The sequence below is a fragment of the Eurypyga helias genome, unplaced genomic scaffold, assembly GCF_000690775.1.
Source record: "Eurypyga helias isolate BGI_N326 unplaced genomic scaffold, ASM69077v1 scaffold3079, whole genome shotgun sequence".
NCBI classification, from domain to species: domain Eukaryota; kingdom Metazoa; phylum Chordata; class Aves; order Eurypygiformes; family Eurypygidae; genus Eurypyga; species Eurypyga helias.
The window spans coordinates 23,147-42,879 of NW_010273838.1; the positions used below are offsets into that span (position 1 = coordinate 23,147).

The 19,733-nt window shown below is 41.3% G+C and overlaps 1 protein-coding gene across 1 annotated transcript in view; it reads right to left on the reverse strand.

Moving 5' to 3' along the window:
* Positions 1-19,733, reverse strand: part of NCOA2 (nuclear receptor coactivator 2) — a gene marked incomplete at its 3' end in the record, with an annotated part of 122,846 nt that overhangs the window by 22,284 nt on the left and 80,829 nt on the right. The window contains 6 exon segments of the mRNA XM_010159610.1: positions 8,207-9,476; positions 11,654-11,801; positions 15,071-15,211; positions 15,303-15,404; positions 16,600-16,785; positions 18,160-18,337. Coding sequence (XP_010157912.1) covers positions 8,207-9,476; positions 11,654-11,801; positions 15,071-15,211; positions 15,303-15,404; positions 16,600-16,785; positions 18,160-18,337 — 2,025 coding nt within the window.

The window sequence follows — 19,733 nt, forward strand, 5'->3', positions numbered from 1 at the left end:
TACAGCCACACGAGCTGTACCTCGGGCAGAGAGGAGACTCTCCCGGTGCACTCTGCGACTGGTGCAGACAGCAGGGATAATTTGGCAGGGGAAGAGATCCAACAGTGATGAAGATGGGGGTTTACGTAGGTATAACCCATATTCCTTTTAGCAGTCATATTTCTAGTCTCTTTATGACTTGATTAAAAGCATACCATGGAAAAGTTGCTTCATGGCTAAAACAATTCCCCACACACATGTTGTTACATTCAAACCTGACCACTGAATTAACTACATAGAAGGTTAACTGATAAGAAATACACATTTCAATGGGGTTCTGTAAATTAAAACCCGTCAAATAGTTACGAGACTTAGCAATTAATTTTGCTCACAACTTCCGAAACCAGTGGGGAAAAAAAAAAAAGAGAAATCTAGTCACGTTCAATTCAGTAGAAACTTACCATGAAATTACGATGGGAAAAAAATTAAGTTCATCCTATACAAACATAAATACTGACCTGCATGTTTTTCTTATAAATACTGATTCTCACCAGTTTTGGTTTTTTTTGGTTTTTTTTTTGGTCTGCCTATAAACCCTCAGAATTAAAAGCTTTTTTTTTTCTGACTGAAGTTTGGAAACTATTACAAGGATATTCTCTACTCCTAAAACTTTAAATAGGGTAAAACTCTTTGGGGTAATAATTACCAACAGGCAGTCCAGTCTCGGTTACGACCAAGTTGCACAGGAAACATTTCATGACACTATTTATAAGAAAACCCGACTCCAAATCAGCACCTTCATTAGGAAACATGCAACGACCGAAGCGAGGCAGAAAGCGAGCGGCCAGCCGCGAAGGATGGGGAACCGAGAAGAAACACCACAAACAGGCACACAACTGAAATACAACTCTTCCTGTTCTTTTTTGTCCTCGTGAACCTGTTAATTATTGAGAGCAGCTTATGCTGCAGATCACGGGATAACGCAGACGCACCTGAGATGGCTTCGAGCTACCTACCGAGGCTCTCAAAGCACTGCACAGTCGTCCAACTCCTGCTCCCAGAGCTAACCTGCTCCTGGCGAGCCCAGCTATTACATTCAAAGGTAGCTCAGATGCCTCAAGGTTACGTCTCTACATACCCTTTTTGGGTGACTGGCTGCAGATGAACATGGTATTACTCTCTACTCTTTCCACATCACCTCCTAGTCTTCCAGATTGGAATATATGGTGCAAAAGAGGGAAGAGTTTACTCCGTTAAAAGACAAGACATGGGTGACCTGGAGGCTGCTGTTATTGACAAAATGGTAAAAATCACAGAAGCAGAAGACTGGAAGGAATTTAAAGCCTCAAGGTAAAATCAGTGTATGCCATTCTCTACAGAAGTTCATACAGGCTGTTGTTAAAGGCATCCAGTGACAGAAAAATCCACAGCTTTCCCCTGGGAATTGGTTTCAGCACTCTGCCATCCTTCCTATTTGGGGCTGTTTTTTTTTTTTTCCTCAGTGTCAATGCAAAATCTCCCTGACTGAAACTTAGGCCCTTCCTTCCTGTTGTATTTTGAATCTGGGGAACAAACTGTGTTCCCCTTTCTTCTTCTAACCTTTTCTTTATTTGAAAACATGTGCCCTTTCGGGTTTTAAGCTGACCCTCTTGCAGAACGATGGTCCGGCGTTACCTGCTCTTGACAAATCCCCCTGCTGACTTGCTGCTTTCCAGGCACTGCCAAGCAGTCTGGTGGACACAGGAACCAACAGAAAAGGTAGAGCCAGGAGGAATCAAACGTGATTAGAGGAAGCCTAAATGGTTGTGCGAACAGGTGATAAGCAGATTCTGATGCTCTGAGAGACGGTTGTGAGCGAGGTTTATTGGAGCTGCATTTTGAGCTCTGGGAGACCTGGTACAAGAAGACTGCATGAGCCTACTGGCTCTGGAGACTGATGCAGAGCATCATAAATTATAGAAGGATGATTCAGTACTCTTTGGGGGAATTAAGACATATGGGCTTCATTAAACATATCTGAGACAACAGTGAAGGAAAGTTTTATATGTTGCGAGGTTTTTTTGTTTGGTTTTCTGTGGGCCCTTATGTCTTTTTTCCTCTTTTTTTTTTCTTTTTCTTTTTTTTAAACATTCTGGCTACTGCAATTCTCTGTGTAAACATCAGATGTAAAAAAAATTATCTAACCCAAAACAAAGCCGGAGAAGAACATATTGATCCAAATGTGTCAGGGAACTGCACTCCCCAAGATGCTTTTAATTCCTCTGAGGAAATGGCAAAGAAATGCCAAATGCAACAGAAGTAGTATAACAACACAAATACATAACCTTCCTCTTTTTTTGCTTAACATAATCAATATCAAATATTTTAGCTTTTTTTTTTTAATGAGATGGGGGTTGTGAAGTGCTGCAAAAGCTCCAAAACAGATTTAGCACTGACACTAAGCTATGATGTTAGACCAAGTCTTTCCAGACTCACCCTCAAATGGCACCATATGCGCAGAAACTAGCATTAAAATATTTACTTGATTAGTTTCATGGGATTTTTCTTTTATTTATATTCTATATTTATTTTGTTAATGGTCTAAATTGAACTTTGTGTAAATAGAAGGCACACCCTAACCTCCCTGTAAAGCAATTATTTGTCATGGATTAAAAAAAAAAGCGCCTGATAAATTGCTAAGCATCACAAGAAAGTTCTCATGTACGTATTTTCACTATCTCTAAGCAAAGCAATTACAACAATTTCTGTCCACAGGAGACACTAAGTGCCAAAAAACCATGACAAATTGTGCTTAGAAATATTTTTGCATTTGAAAAAGTACCTTCTTTTGAAGTACTTATCACCCTCATGTAGAGAAAGGTAGATTAAAGTGTTAATTGCTTACTGAAAGGCAATTACACCTCAAGATGAAGTTTGGCTTACAAAAGTTTCTAGGTCAAAGTCTAGCTTCCATGGATTGTGTAGGACTGGATAAAATCCTGAACTCTGGAGATCTCTTTTCCACCATGGGCAATGCCCACGGTTTGCACTAAGACCCTGTATTCCAAACTTCACACGTGTACACATTTGCTTTACAACAACATACGACAGAGGCATCTGGGCCTTCTTCCTTACAACAGGACGTCTTTTGATTAGGACACAACTTAAAATGATACCTGCCTTATATAAACCCCAAGCTAGCTCATTAGCTACCTCTGTAACATGGGCAAAACATTTGACCATAAAAGGTAAACAAAACCAAATCCCTGCTCTAAACTGGCCATAAATTAAAGGATCATAAAAAGAAGAAAGAAGTAAATCAGAAGTGGAATCAATACAGTCTTTTCCTCCCTGGTAACTGTATTAAACAAACAACTGGTTAGAAATCCCGTTAAATTACTAGGCTAATCTGCTACTAACTTCTGGAAACAGACATCTAGTTGAAAGACACTCAGAAATGGAATCCCCATTTTAAGGTTTTCATAGAGTTTCAAGACAACACCAATGTCCTTCACGAAGTTAATGGATCCTGGACATCAAGAAACAGGTTTTTGGAAGATGAGGGGCATGTGTAAAGTATTTTAGTGTTGGGAGACACTAGTTTCCACATAATGCAAGAGGACAGCAAAGCTGACAGTGTGTGGGGAACACCAGAACAATTTCCATGTTTTAGGACAAAAAGGCACACGCTTAAGATGATTTCTGGAACAGCACTGGTGGAGACTGTGGCATTGCAAAGTCCCTGTCAGACAAATAGGCTGTCTATGCTGTCTGCTGGCTAAAAGAGATCATTGACGGAGGAAAGGCTTTTTACTCTAGACTATGCCAAGTGCTTTCCCAGAGAATGTCCCTTCTAATTTCTACATCTTAGTTTCTTCACAGAATGATGGAATGGTTTGGGTTGGAAGGGACCTTAAGGACCCCCTAGTTCCAAACCGCCTGCCATGGGCAGGGACATCCTCCACTAGACCAGGTTGCTCCAAGCCTCCTTCAGCCTGGCCTTGACCACTTCCAGGGATGGGGCATCCACAGCTTCTCTGGGCAACCTGTTCCCGTGCTTCACCACCCTCTCCGGGAAGAATTTCTTCCTTATATCTAACTAAAATCTACCCTCTTTCAGTTCAAAGCCATTACCCCTTGTCCTGACACTACATGTCCAATGTCATATGAATACAATAATTCTCACCCAATTTTACAGACTAGTTTTGCAGTGCAAAACAACGCTGCTACACGTTTCTTTAGCAAGGCAATGCCTGACTCTTCAGCATATGATGTTTCTCTGATGTCTCCCTACACTTTCACTCTCCTTCCCCTGAGCTGTTAGCCAGCCCTTGTCAGCAGTGACCATCTGCTGACCACTGCGTGGGCTGCTCCCCACGGCAGCACCGTGTGCTGCCCGCAGCCAGAAGCACCATGAGGGTTTTTTTCTGAGAGACAGCACAAGGAGCAATGTCTGTGGGCACAGGGAAAGAAGGTGCAGGATGGAGTCCTACCACGCAGTAGCCAGTGGGGCTGGCAGGGAGGGCAGGGGAAGGCAGGCTTACTGCTGAAGGACACCCTATAAACCAGATCTGTAGCAAGTCAGGACTCGCGTTTCCACTGCCTTCCTGTTTAAACAGTGGAGAACGGCACGAGCACTTGTGGTGCTTGATAGCAAACAGCCCTACTACTGTTGGTAGAGCAGGAAAAGCTCCACTCAACCTCCCCAGCAGGTCTCTCATCCTCTCCCCCACAGCCACCTTAACTGGAATAGCAATCAGCCTAATAGAGCTTCGATAACCATCATCCCACCAAGGAAGGGAAAAAGGTACGGCAGCACTGGAAATACTCTGCCATTTGAGAAAGGCTTCCTGTCAGTTACTGCTCTCTGCAGAAGGGTATGTTTAAACACGCTACCTAGAAGACCGCTATTTTTAGTATAGTTGTGCACTTCAAAGCATTTCCTGCTCAAAGTCACACCAAAAGTAAAAGGAGAAAACGTAATGGCTCTGCCGCCTCCCAACACCTCGATCCCCCTTTACAGGGGCCATCCCAGTGCCGCTCCGCTCCAGTTTCCAGAGAAACTGCACACTCCAGTGACTTAATTACTTAAAAATACAACATTCCTCGGGAAGGAGAAGTTTTAAATAAACCTGCAAAATAGGTAACACAAGCACATGGCTAATTTTTACATAGGGGAGGAAGAAGGGGGGGGGGGAGGGAGGGGAAGGACGCAGGAGGATGGAAGAATTTAGCACAAGAATCTGTGTTTTAGTCTTGTACTAAATAGTTCCAGCTTTGATCTAAATTTAGGCAATGAGCACTTCCTGTGGGAGACCGTCTTCCAAAGCTGAAGAGATTTTTGATGCTAAATATTTTCAGTGATTTTATAATTGGGGTAAAGCGGTTATTTGCTTAAAGGCCTGGCCTTCAGCTAGATAAAGGCTTACATTATTTTATATTCCCTACCATTTCCTCTCCTACTGCATGTTGGACTTCTCCTGTTTACTCAGCTCCAGGTTTCACTGCATTTTAAGTAGGTTTTAAAACTCTATTTACAAGCAACGGCAGCAACAACAGCTCCTCTGTCATTATCCAGCAGCCTTCCATCACAGCTGTAGGCCTGGCTGCTTCTCACCTTGGCGCTGAGGAAGCCCCAGCACCTCAGCCCTTACCACTTTGTCACAACTCCTGCACGGGTTTGTGAACAGTCCCAACTCCTGGACCTTCCTGCACCTCCACTTCCCTCTCTCCTGGGAGACAACCTCCATCTTCAAATTTTACCCAAAGGCGATACATCCATAGTGCATACGCCAGCCCCCTCAAATCTCACCCCTCACCTCAGAAACATAAAGCCTAAAAATAAAAAAATTATTAATCACTTTACAAGTTCATAATACTGGGGACCTGACTTGCTACTGCTTGAGGTTGGCAATGCTTGTAGACACTGAAGTCTCTTTATTCTTACAGTTACACGTTTACATTCAGGGTGAGACACAACTTGCCTATCTTTAGTCAGGAAGAAGGAAGGCAGCTAGCCTAGTCTAATCTAGCCATCTAGGCTATCCCTACTCAACGGGAACATCACCAGGGAGCAGCTTACCTTCCCTATTTTAGACACAAAGATAAAAAAAAAATATCCTGGAGTATTTTCCAACTTTCCCAATAACAATAAAAGGAACTACCTTGGATGAGACAGCTAGCTTCTAGAGGGGACAAGACCTGCTCTCTGCCAATGGGTTCACAAGCTGAGCTGTTTCTTGTCTACTCCACAGAGATCAAGAAACAGGAAATTTTACTTCTTTCATAAATTTAGTTTCTGGGTAGTAAACCATCTGCAGGCCACGATTTTGATCTAATTAGACAAAAATAATTTTCTTGGGGACTACAAAATTCAACGTTCTTGTCCAATATCAGATACTGAGGACTGAAGAATCTCCGCCTCCAATCCAGTATTGACTTCAATGCGTAGGACCTGAACTAGGAATCGAAACCTATTCTGTATTTTTACAATAGATTATCCTTGCCAGTTCAGCTGTGAATTTCTTGATATCTGTGTTTTTCTAGCCTAACAAAGCAGAAGTTCTCACAGAGAACCGAAGTCCTCCCTCTACAGGCACTACAAAATAGTAGCTGTATTCAGAATTAAACTAATATCCAGGCTTGAGAATTAAACCCTGCAGAAATCAGTGTAATTTGGCTCAATTCCCCCTCAGTCATGGGAAGGATTGAAAAACCATAATTGCTCCTATATAAAGGCAATAGCTGTCAAATTCTGTTGAAAGGCAAGAATTGTAACCTTCGGAGACGTTTGGATAACTGAGATTTTAACAATGCTGTGTCCACACTGTAGTTACACGTTTGGCCTCTACGTTTTGTGGTTACAACCAGTGGTGAAAGAACTGTCTACTGGTTAGAGACTGCTGAAAGGGCAAAGTAAAAAAAAAGTAATAATCCAGTGCTATGACTTAGTGCTACGAAAATGTTGTCTATCCCTCCTCAGACTCAAAATAAAATATAGAAATATAAACAATTAAATATATATAAACAGTTATATACGTACAATAATAAAAATACAATAGATCCACAAAAATAAACAAGTTCAAACCCAGCCTGCTCATTAAAAATACACAATATTTTAAAAGTGAAGGATATGGCTGTGAATGAGAGAGTCACAAACAGTTGCACGGTAGATCTGATCGTGATTTACAAACTAAGGCTTCACGCACAGGGCACTGCCTAGGGATTAATGATCAGCTGGGAGAGTTGATAGCGTAGGACAAAGCTAAGGACCATTAACTCCAGCTAGTTATAAACTCCCCAGAAAATTCCTTATACTAAAATTGACATTGTAATTACCCATTTTATAAATAAAATAAACAGTCATATTGAAGTGGCAAATTGCTTCTGCCGTGTCCCTTTTTCCTGCAAAGCTCTGAAAGCTGAAGATTCTGGGTGATGTGAACCTGCTGCTTATTAAAAGTGAATTTTGCACGAAAGCCCATGAAATAACACTTTTTAGCACAGGTCCTAACAACACGCAGTCGATTAGCGTGTTGTGCAGCGCAGCGACAAACAATCACACGCAGAACACAGAGGAATTCTGAATGCAGAAGGTAATGCAGATAACCTTACAGAGGGAGACACGATCTCTGCCCTGAACAATTAATCATCCACGGGAATTTGGGGTCGAATATAAAAACTTGTAAAGTAAAAAACTCAAAAACAAGAAAATCCCCTAATTGGCACAGAAACAAGGAAAGTATATTTGTCTTGATTTTAATTTGCAGATCAAGTATAGCAGAAAGACCAGTAATGCAAAGTTAGTACCAGAACTTTCAAACAGCTCCTGGCCTTGAGCACAAACCTGCTTTACGTGGGAGATGTGTAGATGCTATGGTGGGCTAGGTCAAGAGCCCACCTAGCCCCCAACAGTGCAGCCTGTGGGAAAAGCTGTCAGTAAGTTAGCATTAACCAACAGTTAGAAGTATCTTCTCTTTATCTGACTACCAGCTGGGAAAGGTTCCCCAGCGTTCAGCCCCTGCCATATCCATCTCCTCCCAGGCAGAGTCTGTTCCTTTAGATGGAGTGATGATCACAACTTAGTAACGCCAAGTGGAAAACTGAGTGAAGACTGGATTTCAAGAGACAGGTAACAGCCTCTTAAAGTGTCAAGAAATTACTTTTAGAGGAAGCCTGGTAAAAATTCAGATGGGAGGAATGCAGGCCTGCAACACCCCATTCCCATGTAATGCAAAGATTTGCTTACCTGTTCATTAGGCTCAAAGCTTATCTCTTCTTTTTCCGTCCTCATAGGTATTAATTTTGTGCTACCGGAAGGGTCTGTCTTATTGTCCAACCGCTCCAGTTTTGGGGGTATGTCTGGTAAACCAATATCTTTAGTATCATCTTTATCTAGCAAGTAGCGAAGTAGTGCATTATTATTCTTCTTAGGACTCGCTGGCTCCTGTTTAACAGTCACCTCCGAACCAGGAGCTGTGCTACCGGACTCCTGGTTCAGTTCTTTGCCTGTGGCCTCTGCTGTGAGCTTGGCCAAATCGACAGGAGAACTACTGTCCTGCAATAGTCTGTGCAAAATTTTATGCTTCTCCTTGAGCGAGGTTCCATGTGCCGAACCAGACCCAGGCAACCCTCCCGTGGAGTCCTTGTTAACATCTCCCATGGTACTGGACAAAGGCGAAGGCTCCATCTGATCTGATTTGGTGGTCAGCAATTGTAAGAGCTTTGTCTGGCTTTTTCCGTCATGCAGCTTATTCTGTCCATCCGGTCTCTCGCCGCTGACAACCGGTGGCATGTTGCTATCACCGTTATCTTTCTGTTCTCCCGAATGGCAGCTGCTCTCTGCCTGTCCAGTTGTACCTTCTGATTGCTCCCCATATAGTCCAAAGCAGTCTTTGGAGTCCAGGCTTCCCATCTTGCTCAGCTGGGGAGGATTCATACTCACAGGGGAATTTTGTAAATTTCCCATTTTTAGGTCAGGCGAAGCCAACGAGGATCCTAGGGAAACGCCGTGGCCCTCGCTGAGGGCCTGAAGCGCGTTCAGGGAACTGTTGGTGTAGTTATGGCTATTTCCTGTGCTGCTGCAGACTCCCACGGGTGAATGCAAGCTTCCTGCGGGGGAGAACTGACTGGGTGGGATGCGAGGGCTTCCTGCCACTCCAGGGCTCACACGATGCCTTGGGGAAAGCATAGAGTTTGGCTGCCCTGGGTTCATGCCGGGGCTGCTCTGTGAGGGGCTATTCATTTTTAGTGCATAGTTACTACCCTGAGGAGTGGATGCTTGTATGCTTGACACATGGTTCATTCCCCCTGAACCACCGAACCTGCCTGCTGGCATGCCCATTTGTTCCTTTGGGCCATTTATGGCAAAATTTATATTGCTACTGATGGTCATATCCTGACCTGGGTTCCCACTGCACATGGCCTGATGGGCAGGGCTGCTGGAGCTAATCGGGTTCAATATCTTCCCCATTCCTTGTCCAGTCAAATCCTGATTCATTCCACAGACATTCTGCTCTCTATGTGGCAAGTGGAAGAAAAAAACCCATTAGCTAAAATGACAGTGGCCAACTTGCGATTAGATTACAGAAAAAGCAGGAAACCCCCAAACCTCACTAAAATAACACAACAAACTTACAATTAAAAACAAATTGACAATTTGACGAAAGTGATGTGCAACTCACAACAGGGCTGCACATTAACAGTATGGTTTTTCAGTACCTCATTAACAAATCAGTGGAAGAGAGGAAAACCAAAATTATGCCTCATTTAAATGACAGTCATTAGGAATGCAGATAGGTTACAATTTCAGACACTCTAAGGTATATCTCTTCTCTACAGTTCAGCAAGAGCTAACGTCTAGAACTGACAGAAATCTCATCTGAAACCTATGACCCAAACAAATTCATGTTTTAGAAGACAGCTGTGGACAGCTGCTTGCTGGAGTTGTGGATTTCTGTGAGTTAGCCCCACCACAAGCCCAGAGTGGGCCATTTGCCCACCAAGTTCATAGTGAAAGGAAAGTTGAAAAACTCCCATTTCTACACTGCCCGAGTATTTTGATAGTGCTCCAAAACAGCATGTGAGCCAAGAGAACTACTGGATACTGCTTCAGAACGGGAACAGTCTGTTAGCAATCCAGTCCTCCAAGGGCGTCTAGGAAAAGAGGGGAAGAAAGAAAAAGAGCACATACATGCGAGCTGAAACTCATATTTTAGAGATGTAGGCTATCAGGCAGAGGAAACAGAAGAGAGACACAGAGAGAGAAAAAGCTCTTGTGAGAGCACCTGAAGGTCACTTCTCTTTTCCTCAGCAGATTTTAATTAGTTTACGGGAGGATGTGATACACTTCTTACTTCTGTTCTAAAACTTAAATCAGAAAAATCAGACATATTCCCAAATGCTAAAAGCTACAAAAGAGACAGAGCCAAGTAGATTAGGAAGGAAAAAAAACCCAGAGGTTTTGAGAAAAATCAAATCAACTCTGGACTTCCAAAACCAAATACTAATGGAACATTCCCAGTACGTATTTTTGATGAGACGAAAACCATTCCTCCTTACGCAGGATAAGAGCAGATAAAACTCTGCATTTTGCTAAAGCATGAGAAGTGAAAGAACTGAAGCACACAAAGTAGTGAACCTTGTTACTCTGCATTTGTTACTTTAGGTGTAAAGGCAAAGGTGGCAAGCTATAAAAAGAGAGATGGCTATTTAAAACCTTATTACAAATACAATAGTACCAGTGATTTGCTAAAAAAAAAAAGGCAAGAATATTTGCAACACCGTTTTTCACTTAACGGTGTTTTTTTAAATTTAAAACTTAGCCCCTCATGAAATACTAAGTCTGTGCAGCAATCCAAACAAAACCAATTTCAGACAGCTTTTGGTCAGGTCAATTTCCAAATCTACAATCTCTGTAAAATCATTTTGGCTTTAGTTATGTTTAGAGCTCTTTTCTTCCTCTCAAAAAAGTGTTACTGTGGATATAGGGAAACGGCATTATATTTAGAATCAGCAAATAAAACCTGAAACAAAATCTGACACAAATATGCCAGGACATAAAATGAGTTGATCCAAATTTTATGTTGAAGTTATGAGGTCAGTGATTACCTCTCCTTGACTTTAACAAATTATTGCCTGTGCCTTTTTTAAACAAAATTACTAATGGTGGCATTTCTCAGGACTGGACATGTGAAAGCCATTACTCCAAGCACCAGAAAAGACAAAGAATGAAGAGAGACAAGGAGTTAAAATTTGCAGTTTGTCTAAAATGCAGTTCTAATAACAATATTATTTAAAGAAGACCCAGGTTCACCATATGATTGACTGTGAACTACAGGAATTTAATCCTTCAAAGCCTTCTAGATTTAATTACATTTGGAAAGTTTCTTGTGTCTACTATGCAAAATACAGGAAATTAAAATACTGAAATTAAGAACGTGAGGTTAAAGGAAATTTTGTATGTTTAATGGAAGATCTTGATGTGACAATCCAGCATGCCATTTGCGAGTCCTGTAATAATCTTACAGGCTTTTCCTGCTGTAAGCATTGACTTCAGAACCTTATTTTGTTTTCATGCTATCAGTCCTAGGTCAACTGAGCGTCTACCAGCCTTACACCATCTACTGACTTTGGCAACTTCCTACTTTCCCTGCCTCTCTGCAGAGCGAGGATGTAGTAAACCAGTGAGGACTACCTGTGAAGCATATGCAGGGAGATTACAAGCTGAGGTTCACTAGTCGTCTGAGAACGGATGAGCTTGCTCTTCGTTTGGGCAGAAACAATAGTGCCGTCCGACAGGGAAAACCGATAAACGGGACTAAACGCTAGTCCCTGCCTCAGCACTGCAAGAGAACAAAATAAGAGAAGAATTAAATTAATGAGAAACTATAGTACAGGCAGCTTAGTTGTTCAGCTTCTGGTGTTCTAGAAGATACCACAGATAATGCATTAAAAAAAAAGAAAAGTTTGGAAAATAAATAGATGGCATGTAAAATAAAGGATCCCACATACTGTAAGGTGATCAAAAGACAACCTATAAGGAGCAACAGCAGTAACAGGATAGGTATTACAAAATACAGAATATTTTGGGAGTGGACTAAGAAGTCCTCAGTGTCCATTTCACCGAATAGGTGTCTAACTCCTGTTCTTCCTCATGCATTTTTTCATCTCTATCATCTACATCACCATGATAAATAGAACTGCCATCAGTGTCTCGATCATCTGTTTCCATTAGCCTGTATCTTTTCCTCCTTATTGCCTGTTTAAATTATCCTGTAACAGTTACTCTCACTACTTCTTTAATTTAAAAAAAGTACATATATCTCTTACATGGGAACAACTAGAAATAAGAAGAGCTGGAAGAAGAAATTACTACTTTTTAAAGAACTAATACAAACAAATTACAAATACAATTACGTAAACCAAAACTGGGGCTGTGCTATCTATCCCCAGTGTTAGATACGACTGCACTTCAGGTTTGGGGTTTACTTCAATGCACATATTCTGCAGCCTTAAGTTTTCAGTGGAAATCTGAACTTCAACAAATTCAGTTCTCTAACTTCTGCAGGTCTCTGTGATTTTTTTTAATTAAAAATGAAAATCATCTTCTGGAAGTTATTACATTAGGGTTGCAGATACGGCAGGAGGGAAATACTTAACTTCAGAATTTTCATATAACTGTTTAGGGAAAAATAAAAATGAAGCACTGCAAATACCAAATACTTTTAATTTCCTATTTTTTCATCCATGCATGTTTTCTGTGGTTTTGGTTTTCTTTCCCTTTTTTTTTTTTTTTAAATTAATAGTATCATCTGATCTTCACTTCGTTGCTTGTCTTTTAATATTTCCTGTTGTAATGAAATGACACAGTTTTCTGACTGTGGCTTTATTAAATAGTCTTTTCTACAGAGCTACCAGATTTTCAGCCTTGCAGGACTGGTTACGATTGCCTTCCTTCCCTCTCCACTCCTCCCCCCCACCCCACTGCTATATATTGTTCTGCAATGTTTTAAAGTATTATTTAGGCAGTGAGAAAACAGGAAGCACAATTTAAACAACCAGAAGGGGGTTTTCAGAGCAAAAACGTAAAGAAAAACAAAAACCTACAACTGTGAAACAATACAAAGCGAAATTTCACTGTTAGGTATGTCATTGTTTCAGTTTAACCTTTGGGCACCAGAAGGTCCAAAGCTCTTAACTTTAGCATATACCACATCAGGAAATTCCAGTACTCAATGCCAACAGGATACAAGTGAAATCTCTACTTAAATCATTTTCCAAACTAATTCTTTAAGCAAACAAGAATGTTTCCGTATTCCTCTTGAGGAAATGCTATTTTTCTGACTCTGGCCAATAAAAACTTAGCATATATTTTGCATCTTATACTGAGAGCTAATTCGAAAGCTTTGTGGTTTTTATTGTTTATCAAGCTAATGCTGGGGGGGGTTTTTTGTTTGTTTGTTTGGGGAGGGTTGTTTTGGGTTTTTTTTCACTGTAACGCTGAATTACATATAGCAGACTGTTACTTTCTTTGCTTCTATTCTCAAGCCATAATGACTTTAAAAATGCAAGGCCTTCCTCAGTCATATGCAAAGATGCTACTGCCCAAGATATGCCCTGTTTTTCTTCTCCATGCTACAGGGCAGGGGAAGGAAATATTTTAGCCATTACTCCTCTCCAGTGCTGGATCCTTTGCATCAAAGCAATTCCAGAGGTTTTCCCTCCTCCACTTGCTCTCTTCACTTCCACAAGAAGAGCTCCCTCATTTAGACTAATTCTAGTTTACAGGATGACCCTCAGCCTTTCCTGCGAAACAATATAGTATAAACTTCAAAACACATAAATTTTTATCACTCCACAGATAGCTTAGAGAGGACCCACTCAAACCTCGGCACTGGATGTAGGAGGTGGTAATTAAGTCAGGAATCATTTAAAGGGGACTGAAGTAATAAGAGGCTGGACACCTAACAGGAACTCCTAAATCAGCTTTGGCACAGACAGGTCCTCACCTGAAACTGCTCTCTAAACCCCTGCTGTAACTTTAATTGCACATTACATTCTTCAGCTCTGTCTGAAATCCCAGCATAAGGCTGTGAACTTTTAGAACTCCTACTGCACAGACCCCAAAAACTGTTGCATAAAATATCACAGTATGTCTGTGACCCCACATTCCCAACATGAAAACAGAAAGTTTTGTGAAAGCAAAATACGTTAAAGAATATTTAACTAATGCTGCATGACTGAAGCATTTTGTGTGTGTGTGTGCATTTGGTGGAATAATTTGAGATTCCAGTTACAATTTAGTTTCCAAAACGGCATGCCAGTTGTTTAATGACCATGGCAACTATTTGTTACAGACCAGCTGTAAACCCTGTTCTACAAACACGAACCCGAAGGATGATGTTCCTACACTGGAAATGTTCCAGTTATTCCCCAATGGTTTTGAAAGGACTTTCCTGTGGACTATAAATGGTTATTTGTTTTTAGTAATTTGGATCTGTGTTACTAGAATTAGCAGTATTAGGGTTTTATGAAAAGAAAAGATCACAGAAACCTCATGGGGAACCTTTCTCAGTGCAGTACTCTCCTACATCTTACCTACCATAATCTTGACTGAGTAGATGTGCTTGCGGTGTATCCTGTTAACACTTATCAGCTAGATACGGTACGACAATGTAGGTTTCCAGATAGCACGAGTGCTGCATCTTTGGCAATTCACACTGAGTGTTTCTCACAGGAAATGTGACAGTAAAAGTCCATTTTTGTAGAAAAAAGGAATACAGGTCAATGAACTGCAATGTGTGAGCTGAGGTTCTGAACAATAATGGGTAGTGAATGTTTTGGTGGGCAACATGCAAGGGTCTTTCTTTTGAAAAGAATTGTGACAATTTGAAGAGTTAAAACACCCTCCAATATGGAACAGTTATAACAAGTGGGCTAAAAAAAAAAACAGGAGAAAGGTGCAAAACCTCTCTAGAGAGGTATCAGTCTTTCAGGCAAATCAGCTTGAAAAGGGGACCGCTGGTAACCCTTGACTGTTCCATAACAAAGAAAACACAACCAAATGACAAACAGTTTAAATATAGCAAGTGCTAAAAATATGAAACCTAACCTTCCTGGTGATGCCTCTTGGCAAAAGATATTTCTCCCTCGTGCTGCGAATGGAACCTCTGAATGCATCTTCTCACCAAATCCTCCCAGCCAGGTTTCATAGCTGCTCGCATGGTACTTGTGTCCAGTGAAGTTATTTTGCCTGATGTTAGAAAAAACATTTGTTAGAGCAACATCCCCTTTGAGGGAGCGAGGGGGTAATAAAAGAATGAAAATCTTCTATTTCACCATACCTTGTAAGTCCTGGCGAGTAGTAAAGCTCTCTGATGAGGGAAGAAGTGGTCTTTCCTTCATTGGAGCTCTTCTTGCAACACAAATCAAGCAAGACTGCAAATCTTAAAGCAAAACGTTACTTCAGTAATCTGTATAGAAGAGGAAGATTTTTTTTCCGCAAAGAATTCAGAAGTATTTAAAAAAAATGTTTTAAATCTTTTTGGAATGAAAGAACAGATTTTGCACCAATGAAAGGACAGATGGAACTCAGTGGTTTTACATTTTCATTATTTCCTACAACTTTAAACAACACAGGAGAAGTGGGTTTGTTTTCCTTTTTAGACGAAAAGTTACACCGAGGACTCCACCATGGCCCATGTTTATGTATTTACCTGTAGCAGCTCAAACCACTCAGGACATAAGTAATCACAAAGGATATACTGCGCGCACAGAGAGCACATTTCTTCAACACTCAACATTTTGTACCTTGTGAGCCACGCTTCTTAAACATGCCGCAAAGGCTGTCCCTGAGAAAGCAGCTTCATAATAAGCCGGTTTTACTTATCTGAATACTGACAATACAATCTGAGAAAATTTACCTGCTGAAGTAGTAAATGGTAAAGGAAATGGTGAACCACAATTGTCATCAAATTCTAAGAACTCAAAAATTGCCCATTGAAACTTTCCTCCCAGTCAGCTACATTCTTCTCATAATTGCAGTGATATAAAACTAGGATCTCTCTTTAATGTAAACAGTTACACTCAACTTCAATTATATTGGTTTAACAGGCCTACAAGGAAGCCGAGGGGGGACCTTTTACAAGGGCCTGTAGTGACAGGATAAGGGGGAATGGGTTTAAATTGAAAGTGGGGAGGTTTAGATTAGATGTCAGGAAGAAGTTCTTCACGGAGAGGGGGGTGAGGCACTGGAACAGGTTGCCCAGAGAAGCTGTGGATGCCCCATCCCTGGAAGTGTTCAAGGCCAGGCTGGATGAGGCTTTGAGCAACCTGGTCTAGTGGAAGGTGTCCCTGCCCATGGCAGGGGGGTTGGAACTAGATGGTCTTTAAGGTGCCTTCCAACCCAAACCATTCTGTGATTCTATGAAGAGATATGTGCATGCGAGTGTATACATTCATAAGCCAAGATGGAAGTACACGTGCACAGTTAAATGATAAAGAAAAAAACCATACAATTTTTCCATTTTCAGGATCCAGAAGCCACTTTATCAACTTTACCTTTATCAACTGTACTGAAACTGTTATCCCGCAACAGCATGGAAAGAGAAAATACCAACACAAATTGAAAGCGGTAATTACCTTCACCATCCTCCTTGAAGGAATTTGGTTGAGAAACAGCAAAGCACTGCATAGTTTCGTACTTTTGATGTGCTTCCTGGTTATCATGGCCTTCTTCAGAATCAGCAAGAGGTTTTACCAGCATCCGGCAATTAAAGGTATGGCTATTACGCCTAGGAGTGTCACCAGACCAAGATCCCCCGTTCACTGAGCAAAGCAAAGATCATGCAGTGAGATAAATCTGGTAACAGTCATTTCTGCTGCTTATCCACAGGAAATTAATCAAGGTGCTTTGCAAAGTGGTTGGGAAATAAGCTTGTTTAACAACAACAACCTCTTTTTAATATTAGAGCCCAAACCAGCGTATAGCAAGGCAATTTATAAAATTCATTTATTTTAAGTGCACAGCTAATTTGCTCAGCCATTGTATTTTTCAAGGGACTTATAACAACATAGCAGAAAAGCAAGATAAAAGTCTAAATATAGGTGCATGTACAAGTTATATAGCACAGTGAAAAGTGAATTTATATGCCTGGAAAAAATAAGGCAGTATGTACGATCTGTCCACTGAATTTAAAAGTGGTTAATACAAAAGAGACAGCAGCGTTGCATAAAAATCTGTGTCCGTATTAGAAACAGAAAGAAAATAAATTAATAGGTATTTATAAAAACAGGAAGCAATACGATTGGGAATATATTGAAACATATAGGGTAAGCTACAGTGGGAAAGACTGAAGGGGTGAGGATGACCTGGGTGCGTGCAGTGCTGGATAAAACTAAAGCCTAACCCAGTGCTTAAGACAATTAAAAAAGGAAACAAAATCCTGACATGCACAAATATAGGTACTGGACATCAGTCAGAGCGAATTAATGTAACTGCACATAAGGAAATAGCAGGGTCATGTTTAAAATACTCTTCACTTGCCCTGTTCAGTCATAAAATGCAATAAAGGCAGTAATTTATGGGGTTTAGCCATTAAAAGTGTTACATCAGGGGTTTATAAATAAAGTTATAAAATGCTGAAGTGAATTGCATAATATTTTTATAAGTGCTGTGAGTACATGAGGTGCCCAGTATTGACTTTATCTTTCTTTTCACCTCCTCCAGAAACCAATGGCATTAAAACCAATATTAATATAAATGTAAAAATGGCTGCAACTCACAAAAACAGTTTTTGAAACATAAGGGTAAATATTGAAATAACAATTCTAGCATAACGAGTTTTCTGATTTTTCTTTTATATTTCCCCTTTCTTGGGCAATTCTTAGAATAACGGGCATAGACAGGGAACTAACAGAGAGTTCATATAGCTAATGCTGTCTTTCAGTGATTCACTCGGGAGATCCATTAAAAATACCAGTTAACATGAGTTACTAAGAGTAATTTTAACAAAGAATCTGAAAAGAGTGGAAGATGCTTTTGAGAATAGTATTAATCATTCATACAGCCTATATATACATTAAAAATAAATATGATGAAACTGTAAGTAGTGGAAGGACATTAAGTTAAGTTATTGAAACACTGATTTATGAAACCAAACTTAAATAAGTAATGATATGATATGAGGAAAAGGTATATACCTAAAGATTTTGGCAGCAGGATTTTGACAAATTCATTGTGGTCCCCTACATGCAGGATGCTATATATGCTTGTGTTCATCAGCTCTTCTTGGTTGTACCTTAGGTACTGTGTCACATTCTCAGAAACAAACACAACATTACCTTCTGGATTCACTACAAAGAAGAAACCATCTAGTGCCTAAAGGAAAAAAAAAAATCATAGAGAGAAAGAGAGGAAAACACAATACCAATCAGATTAACAAGAAGATACCCATAATATAAATATTCCCTTCAGAAGACATAGCTGAATCTTTCTGCATCCATCCTAGTTCTTATATTCTTCTGTAAGAGCAAAGGACACATTTCAGATTGAGCATCTAACCTTGACTTACATCATACCATTGTAAAAGCACGTAAGTTGCACACCTTGCAAAACAATGAAACCCACACATGAAATCAAACCACCAACCCCGCCAAAAGAAAGAAAAATAAGGGAAAAGATTGTTACCTATCTGCCTGTCTATGAAGAAGGCTGGGGAGGGTTATGGAGCAGATCATCCTGAGTGCCATCACGTGGCATGTAAAAGACAGCCAGGTGATCAGGCCCAGTCAGGGATTATGAAAGGCAGGTCCTGCTTGACTAACCTGATCACCTTCTGTGACAAGGGGACCTGCCTAGTGGATGAGGGAAAGGCTGGGGATGTTGTCTACCTGGATGTTAGTAAAGCCTTTGACACCGCTTCACACAGCATTCTCCTGGAGAAACTGGCTGCTCATGGCTTGGACGGGTGCACTCTTCACTGGGTTAAAAACTGGCTGGATGGCCAAGCCCAGAGAGTTGTGAGTGGAGATAAATCCAGTTGGTGGCCAGTCACAAGTGGTGTTCCCCAGGGCTTAGCACTGGGACCAGCTCTCTTCAATATCTTTATCATCAATGACCTGGATGAGGGGATCAAGTGCTCCCTCAGTAAGTCTGCAGACTAGGCTAAGTTGGGTGGGAGTGTTGGTCTGCCTGAGAGTAGGAAGGCTCTACAGAGGGATCAGGACAGGCTGGGTGGATGGCCCAAGGTCAATTGTATGAGGTTCAAGAAGGCCAAGTGCTGGGTCTTGCACTTGGGCCACAACAGCACCCTGCAACGCTACAGGCTTGGTGACAAGTGGCTGGAAAGCTGCCCGGCGGAAAAGGACCCGGGAGTGTTGGTCGACAGCAGCTGATGAGCCAGCAGTGTGCCCAGGTGGCCAAGAAGGCCAATGGCATCCTGGCTTGTATCAGGAACAGTGTGACCAGCAGGACGAGGGCAGTGATTGTCCCCCTGTACTGGACACTGGTGAGGCTGCACCTCAAGTACTGTGTTCAGTTTTGGGCCCCTCATGGCAAAACAGACACTGAGGTGCTGGAGCGTGTCCAGAGAAGGGCAACGGAGCTGAGGAAGGGTCTGGAGCACAAGTCCTGTGAGGAGCAGCTGAGGGAGCTGGGGGTGTTCAGCCTGGAGAAGAGGAGGCTCAGGGGAGACCTGATCGCTCTCTGCAACTACCTGAAAGGAGGTTGTACCAACGTGGGTACAAGTGACTTGTCCCAAGTGACAAGTGATGGG